We start from the raw sequence: 9773 nt of genomic DNA, 5'->3' as shown, positions 1-9773 counted from the left end.
TGTGAAACAGAGCTAAAGATCCACTTCAGCTGTGTCTGTCCTCCCTATGAAGCATGTGCTGACCTCCAAAGCAACATTTTGAGTTGTGGTGTTTTGGTTTTTTTTTTAATTTCAAAGCAAGAATATTTTTTCTTACGGATGAGGTTTTTTTTTGGTTGGCTTGTGTTTTGTGGGAGGGTTGGTTAGTTGCAAAGCTTTTGGGTTTTGTATCCTGGGGTAAATAAACATAGGCTTACTCTGGGAAGGCTGTGTTTACTTCTAGGCTTGCTGCTAGATAGACTAGGGGAGAGGAGGGAAAAGGAGATCTTATTCCTGCCCTCTTCCCCCTGTTCAGAAGACCTTAGAACAGGCTGTCCAGACTCAGCATGGGGCGTGATTCTCTCCCACCCTAGCAGGGTTGCTCCTGCTTTCACCAGAGGACAGCTGTTCCCCCTCACTTCTTGTCACATCCCTGCGGGGCCCAGTTCCCCTCTCTGTGCTGGCCCCTCTCCCCCCGGGCGGCATTGACCTGCCCTTCACTGTGCCCCAAGCTCTGGCAAGGGGAGAGGTCTGTGCCAGGCAAACACGCAGATGTGTCCTTGCTATGAAAAGTGCTGCGCAGATAGCTAGCATGTGTCTCAGTTCAAGGTTTGCTGGAGAGATAAGATGCTTTGTGGTTTGTTTGGATGTGCTGTGGCCCCTTGCACCTCGCGTGGCAAGCCTTGCCTTCTCTCTATGGAAATGACTGAGAGGCAGAACTGGGCTGCCGGCTGCTCCTCCAGTGCCTGAAAAGTGAAGACAGGACTGGGCAGTCTCTCAGCTGCAGTGGCTGCACAGAGGGATTTTAAATCCAGAGGTGGGCTGCAGCCCAAGAATTTGGGTTTGAAGGCTGAAGTATTCAGGACAGCTTGCAGAAGAGTGCAAGCCACTTGGAAAAGCTGACCTGGGAGTGAGGGGCCACAGAGCAGGGATGCTGTCTGGAGCTGTGTTCGGCTTGAATCGCTCACCTCGCTGCTGGTTCTCCTCTGTGACACGACGGTGGGGAGGGAAGGCTTTGAAGGGAATTCTGCACATGGCTTGAAATGAATTTTTAAATTAACTGGGGTCAAGAAGTGGGACTACAGGGAAGTCCTAGTGATCCTGAGCGTGGCGGAGCAGTCTTGGCATGCAGTCACGCCTGCCACGTGGCACCCTTGCTTCGGCACTGCACCCCTGCCTTACTGCTCCCCGGGATGTGCCACGGGCGCCCTTGGCAGGTGGCAGCTCCCTCGCTGGCTTGGGGGCAGTGCTTGCTCTGGATTGAAATCCTGGTGATGCTCAGTGGTTTGTCCTGTGTCCCTGTGCTCATAGAGCTGTTGCCTGAACAAAACCTGAGGGGCAAATCCTGCAGCAGAAAAAAATGGATTTGTGGGACGAGCAGGGGCTGGCACAAGGGTGCTACAAGGCTGTGACTGCCGGTTGCCAAGCCCATCGCCTACTGAGCCGGGAGATGTCACCCACATTCAGCAAAAGAAGCAAGGAGACTGGTCAGTGATGCCCTGCAAATATGACTCCAGGTTCTCTTAGATTGCATCTCCTTCTAGCAGAGCACCGTGTGTTCCTCTGGTGTGTGTCCTGTCATGGGAGCAGCAATGCCCAGCCTGCGCTTGGCCAACAGGAGTGAGGCAGAATGAAACACTCCTCTGTGCTTCTCTGCCAGGTGCAAGGTGAAGAGAGGGAAGTAGAGAGGTGATTTTAGAAACTGGAGTTCCCCCTAAGAAAAAAAAAAAAACCAACACTTTTTTTTTTTCCTTTCTTTTATTCCTTTATGCCTTGCCCATGAGTTTCTCTCCACTGAAGCTATCTTGGTGGTGTGCTTGAATGCTTGGACACTTGCCTTTAAAACTTCGTTGGACTGAAGAACAGGATTCCCCTCCCTGCTTATGGAAAATACTTGAGCTCCTTAATGTCTTCAATGCTTTTCTCGGAGAGCTTAAGCATTCCCTTCCAACCTGAAAGCTTTGGGTGGAAAATTTTCATTTAAGGGTGAACAGTCAAACCTTTCCAGTTATCTTCAAAATTATGAATCATGCGCGTGTGTTTTTGGAGGTAACTTTTTCCAGCCAGTTCTCATAAAAAACTTGATTAAAGCAAACATCTTACCAAATGGTGAACTGCTAATTTAGTATTAGGGACAAATCAGGCTCCTGAGATGAGAGCTGTTCTCAAAATCCACAAAAACCAGGCGCTGAAACTGTCTCTGCTGTTGTGTTTTGGTCCTTAGGGGCAAATTGATTTACCCTGGAGAAGAATCACTAAACTAGTGTCAGTGTTTCTGGGAATAAGAATGTTTTCTTCTACAGAAGTCTCACTAGCATGGAGTACCAGTTGGTATGAAATGAATTTGTACTTATCTGTGCCTTTATAGCACTTTTCAGCAGAGAATTTAGCAAATGAGCAAAGTGTGGCTGCTTCTTACCACCATCCTGCAAAGTTAAGTGAATATTCACATTTTAGAGCTGGGACACTGGAGTACTGGGGAAGGCAACAATGTAGCTGGACAACATCCACCTCAAGAGCAGAATCTGTATGTCTTGCTCTCATCCAGTTGCTCTAAGAGCCATGGCATGCCCCTGTCTCCCTGAGCAAGAGGCTGTCAGTGCTTCTGCCAGCCTGCTCTTCCAGCCCTCAGCCTGCAGCCCCTTGTGTGGTTAGAGATCACTGTGGGTGCTGCTCCTGAAGCTGGATTTAGGTCTGGGTCTTAAAAGGGAAGTCTGTAAGGCAAAACAAAGTGAATGTTGCTTGGGGACCGGTATATAGAGGTGGTACTGGTGCTACCATGCTTCACCCAGTTCCCATGCCATGATGGGTTGGGCTGTGGCAAGATCCAAGCGGTCCCTCTGTCCGTCCTTTCCTCCTCCTCCTCCTCCTCCTTCCCCTCCCTCTTCCCTCCCTCCGCCCCCAGGGAGGCCGTCCTAGCTTTTTCTTTTTTAATTCTTTATCTTTTCCACCCTCTCAGCTGTACTCATAACTCTTAATCTAGCTGGCCTTGCAACAAACAGCAGCCCAAGAGACACAGAGCAGGAACCGAAGCAGCATGATAGCTCAAGGCATCTCTGGGCTCATGCGACCCTTGAGAAGTAGACTGAACGTGAGCAAAATCCGCTTGATTTATCTCTGTGGGATGACTGAGCAGCATCGCACACCCACCAGGCAGGGGTCAGAGAGACGCTTCAGCTCCACGAACAAGCTCCGGGATGCTCCTGGGGAATTGAGGCGAGTAAAATGCTGAGCCATACCTTGCTGCACCTGGAAAGGCCTTTTCAGGAGGGGCACACACTTGCTGCTGCCTCGCTCCACAGAAGGGAGGAGAGGCCAGTGCAAAGCGTGACCACCTGCCCCTCTGCGAGAGGTGGTGGGTGAGGAAGTGTAGGCTCAGTAGATGCTGACAGCAGGAAGGAGGTGGAGGGAGCTGGTCTGAGAGGTGCTGCTCCCTGCTTCTAGAGCTGTGGAGCCCACAGATAGCAGCCTGGAGCTAGAGCATGAGGATGATGATGTGGCACAGGAGTCCATTGACCACCAGGACCCAGTCACTGGCCTTTGAGGAACGGGGATGGTGGGCAAGGTGTGTTGGGCAGCTGGGCCATGAGCCTGCTGTATTCCTGCTGTGGGGAAGCTGGGGTGACCTTGGGGTTGCTCTGGAAATTGCAGATTCTCTTGGGTTTCTTGTCCCTGCTGAGCTGCAGCTCCAGGGAGCAAAATGCTCTCTTCAGGTTGTGGGAAGGCACACTGCAAGCTCTTGCTCCTCGCTGGTGAGCTGCCCTGGCTGGGGAGATGGAGGAGAGGGCTCAGGCTCTGGGGTGCTGGTGGTCGGTGCGAGGGGCCGTGGGGAGCCTGCAGCACGGCTGTCTTGCCAGCTCTGGAGGCTGGTGCCTTGCGCGGGCTTTGCTGGGGCTGCTTGCTCAGGGCAGGATGTGCAGCTCGGTGTGGTGGCCGAGTTTGTCAGTTGAACTCTGTGGCGGAAGCAGGTCAGAAGCTTGTGTTTAGAAATGCCTCTAAACGCGTTTGGTCCCTGCCAGGGTGGAGGACTCCCGGAAGGGCAGGCTTTTGCCTCTTTAGGGCCCTGGCTGACAGTCCTTTGGGAGGCAGCCCTGAAGGGCAAAGTGCTCCTGGAAGGCTGGGCAACCTTCGAGAAAATAGTGAAGGCACAGGAATGGGCTGGTCCTTGTGTGCCAGAAGGATGGGGCTGACCAGAGACTGCCTGGCACAGGGTACTCATCCCTATTTCTACAGCAGGAGCTGCTGCAGACTCCCTGCCAGTCTTTCCTCTGTTCCTTAGGGATAATTCAGAAGGAGATTACGTTTCTCTGAGCAAAATAAAGGGCATTTGTAGATCTGCTAGACCAGTATGATCTGGGTCAGACTGTAATCTGCTAGACACTGAGAAAAAGACCCAAGCAACATCACAGAAAATATAATAAACCATTTTGCTATCTGACCTTAGAGAAAAGTTACGCTGATAACCTTGCTTAATGGGAGTTATGAAGACTCCTTACCAATGGGTTTTCTTTCAGATTGGTTTGTTGCTTATGAAGGTATCTCTGGCAGTACTTTAGGCATCTTGCTGTTCCATATGACATTGGAGAGTATCTCTTGGAGAGAAACACCAACAGGGAGAAAAATAACCTTCTTGAAACCCCTTCACTAGTTCCTTGTATCACAGAAAGTTTGAGATTTGTTTCTTTTTAAGGTGGATTATCAGTTGGCATGTGCTGAACTTGCACTGTCGAGTTTGTGACATCCTGATGTGATCTTTCCAGAGATCTGATTGTGTGTCCTGTACCAGAACTGCCATTGTAGAATAGTTCAGCCTAAATTAGGCAAAATTTAGTCTAACCAGTTCTGAGTCGTTCTTAAAATCCTGGCTCAAAATTATTTTCTTAACAAAATGTGAAAAGAATTTCTTCACATTTTCAAAAGTGCCAACGCACAAATCCAAAAGTAAAGAGAAAAGCTGCAGTCTTCCTTTCCAGGCTCTCCTGAAGCCTTAGGTACCCAAAGCAGGTGGCCTCCAGAGGAGACTCGAGCCTGGGACTGATCTGGGGGACAACTAGGCCAGTACATGAGTGGGTTTGGGGGAGATGACTGGACTGAACAGTGAAAAAAGCTAGTAATTGGGCTGTGTTTATGCCCCCAGCAGAGGCACTTGTACTAAGAACACAGACAAACAGCTTTATTTTCCTCTACAAGCAGCAATGAGAGAGAAGCTGCTTGCGGGTGCTGTGTCATGGTCTGGAATGCTTGGCATCATCCCTGCTCTCTCAAAGGGTGAACTGCTGCACCCAGGCTTGTTCTACTTCATGCAGGGGGTCTGGGCAATGGCACCTGTGCTTCTTACATCTAACTGGATACTCCATGTGCCACCCTGGCTGCAGCTCGGCTGTCTCGGGGTCACTTAACTCACAGCAATGTTCAAAGCAGGGCTGTGTCCAGGGGCAACTGCAGGGACTGTGTACCCCTGGCATTTGTGGGACACCGGTGTGGACATCCTCCTGGGACTGATGTCAGCTGAAGCTCTAGGTGCCTCAAAGGTAACGCAAATGAAGTTTCTGTCGATCAGTGTGTGTGCAGCTTTGGGGGTTGCTGGCTCCAGCACTGTGCTTGCAGGCAGGCAGCTTGTATTACCCTGTGGAAGAACGCATTGAGTTGCAGCACTAAGTGAAGTCCTATGGCTTTACCATTTCTATTGTGAAACAAATTATTTCACTCATAACAAAACCAAACCAAACCAAAAAACCCCCACAGTGTTCCCAGGAAACCTTCCTCTTTTGACATTAAAATGAAATAAATAGGTCTAATCCATCAAAACATCAGGATGGTTGTTTTGTTTTGGCATTTGAGAACTAGTCTTTAAATTGCTCATTTACACAGAAACATCTCTGGTGTCTCTGTGAAGGAGGCTGAAATGTCAAAGATGTTCTTTGGCTGTTGCTTTGTGAAATAGGGTGGTCCTGCTTGCCGGCGCACGACTGGGGAAACTCTTCCCTCTGCAGCACGGTCTCGGTGCTGGCTTCGCAGCTGTTCTCATAACCAGGGACCTGTTGTAGATGAATGACCCAGGCATTGTTTTCTGCTGGAGCTTTCTGAAAAACAGGAAGCAGGGCTCCTGAGATGAAGGCACAGCGGCCCCTGTGCTCTGCTCTGGCTAGCTGAATCGGGATGTAAATAGAAACTGAAAGGCAGAGAAAGCAAAAAATAATGTATCATCTCTTTTCTCTGCTTCCAAAATCTGATGGAATATGAGGATTGGTTTTCCAAAGAGATAGTTGTTTGGAATTTTCTGCACCTGAATTTTTGATGATGAAGACCATGTGACAACATTTTAAGAACCAGCATCCTTAATCACTTAAAGACATACTGCAGTGACTTGTCAGCAGGTAGGTGGGGTTAGATAGTGATTGTGACATATGTGAAGCAGAACGAACAAGACCTGCAAACTTGGAGGAGACTGTTTCTCCCCCCATTTTCCATTACATTTTTATAGGAATTCTTTCCTGTCTCATATTCAGCTGGATATTCTTTTACTGGAAGAAGCTGGATGCTGCTTCACTCAGTCTTGTGTAAATGGGAAAAACAAGGGGACTTTAAGCGTGGCCAGTTCTCACTGCAAAATTTAGACTCTCTTCAAGGCTGTGGTTGGTTCTTCCTACACCAGAAGCGACAGCAGTGAGGCCATGGGGCAGCACGGGCACTGCTAGTGCTCAGTGTTTATCAGGGCCGTGGGAGACAGAGGTGGGTCTCTGTAGAGCCACAGAGGAGCGGGGTGTGTGGTCAGCTTGATGGAAGAGAAAAGGGTGGACCCAGCTCCTGCCACCGGACAGTGTAATGTCCTGGGCTTGGAGATGATGGGCACTGGGGCAGTGCCACACAGAATGGTACTGGGCAAATACTCACTGCCTCCAGGGCACTGCCCTGCTTCAGCACAGGAGGTGGGACCTTTGGGCAGGTGGGACCTCCTGCTTCTGAGTGACCATTTGGACATGTACACCAAGAAAAAACACACGGCTCATCTGCTTCCCCTGGCAAAGATAACAGATGGTTTCAGAAAGTACTGTTGTGGTGAGAAATCCCTGATGTGGCTGTTCAGGGTGGCAGCCTTCTCCGTGCTGATGGGGAGAGCCTTGTCTGGAGGAGATGAAGTGGATGCTGTTTCCCTCTTACCTGTCAATGGGGTTTCCACAAGTCAGCACTAATTGATGCTGATGGCCTTGTTCTTAACTCTCTACCAGATTAAATCTTGCAGGCTGTCAAAATGACCAGCAATCCCTCCTGAGGAGGGATCACAGCAGCTGTGGAGGGGTGACTTGGCACGGTTGCTCTGTAAGCTGGGGCTGAGCATGTCCCATCACAAGGCTCCCTGTGACCGAGTGGGCGCTGCGTGGAAGAGCAAGCAGCAGAAAAGGAGCAGTCATCAAGTAATCCCCTTGGGAAGGAGAAACGAGATGTGAATGACAACAGCCCTTATTGCATGATTAGTATCTGATTGTGAGCACTTTTCTTGTTATTACCTTGCTCCATCCAGACTAACACCCAGGCCCAGGACTTGCAAATGCTCCCTCTGCCAGCCAGCACCAGCAGAGGCAACAGGTGCAGGGCACCTGCACTTGTTCGTGAGCAGTTAAATGTTTATTCTGAGGGACATTTGATAAAGTAGAAAATATTTTGGGTCAACTCAGATTTGCCTGCCACTGAGGATTGATAATCTGAATCTTTTCTGACATGCGTGGTGTAATCCTTCTAGGAAGTGTTTGTGGGCACATTTGCCCCCAAGTGCCATGTCTGTAGCGCTCAGCCAAAAGACCTCAGCAGTGGATGTGCAGGGAAGGGTGGGCTCCTGATTTTTGCAAACCTGTCTTGCAGCTCTGCGGACCAGGTGATGGTGCATTTTATAAATCGTGATGGAGAACGACTTACGGCCACAGCCAAAGAAGGGGAGAGTTTGCTGGAAGTCGTAGTCAATCAAAACTTGGCCATCGATGGATTTGGTAGGTGTTGGACAAAGGTATGTGTTCTTAGGATTTATGTGTCTGTGCTGTGACCAGTGGGTACCTGGGAATAGTGCAGCTGGATGTGGGCCACTGTGTTCTGGTGAGTCCATGAAGCAAGCTTCTCCCCACTGACAGCTGCTCGCTGGGCTGGCTTACCACGCTGAGCTGGCAGCGTGACTTCCACGCTCTCACTGCTGGGATTCCAGCAGCCTGCGTAAATGCGTTTGGCTGGTTAGAGTTGGCTTACAAATTTGAAAATGGATTGTGATCCTTCCAGAGAAGAGGCAGGCTGAAATCTGCATCCACCTATTGTGTTCTCCAGCATCTCTTTTGACGTGCTGCAGGTCTGTTAAAGGACCTTTTCTTGCACTGTTCCTGAAGATGCTCTCTCTCACCCCCTTGTTTTTTCTGATTTGCTGTCACTCCCTCATTTCTCCACCAGGTGCATGTGAAGGGACACTAGCCTGCTCTACCTGTCACCTCATCTTTGAGAAGGACACCTTCCAAAAGCTGGATGCCGCCTCAGATGAAGAGCTGGACATGCTGGACTTGGCGTATGGACTCACAGAGACGTAAGCCTCCCCACTGACTGCAGCAGATTATCAGGTCCCTGAGGCAGGCTCTCAGCACATGGCACCTGTTTCCAAGGGGACAGGACATATTCTGTGTTATGGTTGTGCCTCTAGAGCTGCTTTTTCTTGGGGGACAGGCAACCTCTAACAGGAGGTTTAGTGAAATCCCAGCCTGGGCCAGACATCCCAATGTGGGTAGGGGTTTCTTCTTTCACTGTGGGAACAGATGATCCTCACGTAATGTTTTTTCCTCAGATCTCGCCTTGGCTGCCAGGTGTGCATTAAGAAGTCGATGGATGGTCTGACAGTGAGGGTCCCCATGGATGTAGCAGACATCAGGAGGCAGCAGGAGGTTGGAAAGCGAAGCAAACAGTAGCTGGGAACAGCTCCTGCACAGCTGTGTTCTCATTCGAGGTGTGGCATGGTACTTTGCTTTTGATTAGCACTATTGCTTTTTGTGCCTGGCTTGCAGTAGACTGTAGAGGTCTGATTTGGTGTAAATGCCTGTTCAGAAAACGTCTTATTTAAACAAAGCTTAATGCTAGAGTCTTTGGTATGTGTTTTAAGTTAAGTGCTTAAGTGCTGTGCTGAATACAACTGGACTAAAGCTTACACTGGCTTTACATTTCCCTGGGTGGGTGACAGTAAACATCTGTGCTGTATGTTACTCATCCTCTCCTTTGAAATTTAAGGAATTCTGCTATTCTAAGTAGCTGTCTGGATTTTTGAAAGGCTTGCGCCTTTAACTGTAGAGCAGACTTCTCCCAGTTTGGGAAGCTTAAGACAAGGGAGCTGTTCCAAATACAAGATGGTGTGCTGACTGGCTTGGTGATGTAGGCTTGACTGTAGCAAGAATGTCGTGATGATCATTTGAATGCTGACATTTCCTATGAGAGGGAAACGCTTCCTATGATTTTGAGTGTCATGTTACTGAATTGTTATCTGTTATGACCTGCTACTTTCTCCAAATATTAAATTTTCCCACTGCTATACTACCACATACATAAAATAAAATTCTAATAATCAGGCTTTCAGACCTATGAGATACACTTTTCTGGTAACAAGAGCCTGGCTGGAACAGAATGCGTTAGATGGAAATTTAGGTATAATATCCTGTTGTCCCAGTTTACTTGACTGGATTTTTCCGCTCGTGTTTGAGTGAATATGTCAAACTTGCCATCTAAATGCTGTAGAG

General features: G+C 49.1%; 1 protein-coding gene across 1 annotated transcript; it reads left to right on the top strand.

Moving 5' to 3' along the window:
• Positions 1–2998: 2998 nt before the first annotated feature.
• On the top strand, positions 2999–9773 carry LOC102045755 (adrenodoxin, mitochondrial-like). Its single transcript, XM_005440995.4, has 4 exons — positions 2999–3234; positions 7879–8003; positions 8449–8578; positions 8834–9773. The coding sequence occupies exons 1-4, from the start codon at positions 3056–3058 to the stop codon at positions 8952–8954; spliced, it is 555 nt and encodes a 184-aa protein (XP_005441052.1). The 5' UTR covers positions 2999–3055; the 3' UTR covers positions 8955–9773.

The sequence above is a fragment of the Falco cherrug genome, chromosome 15 (assembly GCF_023634085.1).
Source record: "Falco cherrug isolate bFalChe1 chromosome 15, bFalChe1.pri, whole genome shotgun sequence".
NCBI lineage: Eukaryota > Metazoa > Chordata > Aves > Falconiformes > Falconidae > Falco > Falco cherrug.
Note: the sequence above shows the minus strand (reverse complement) of the source record. Positions and strands in the feature narration are given on the sequence as shown.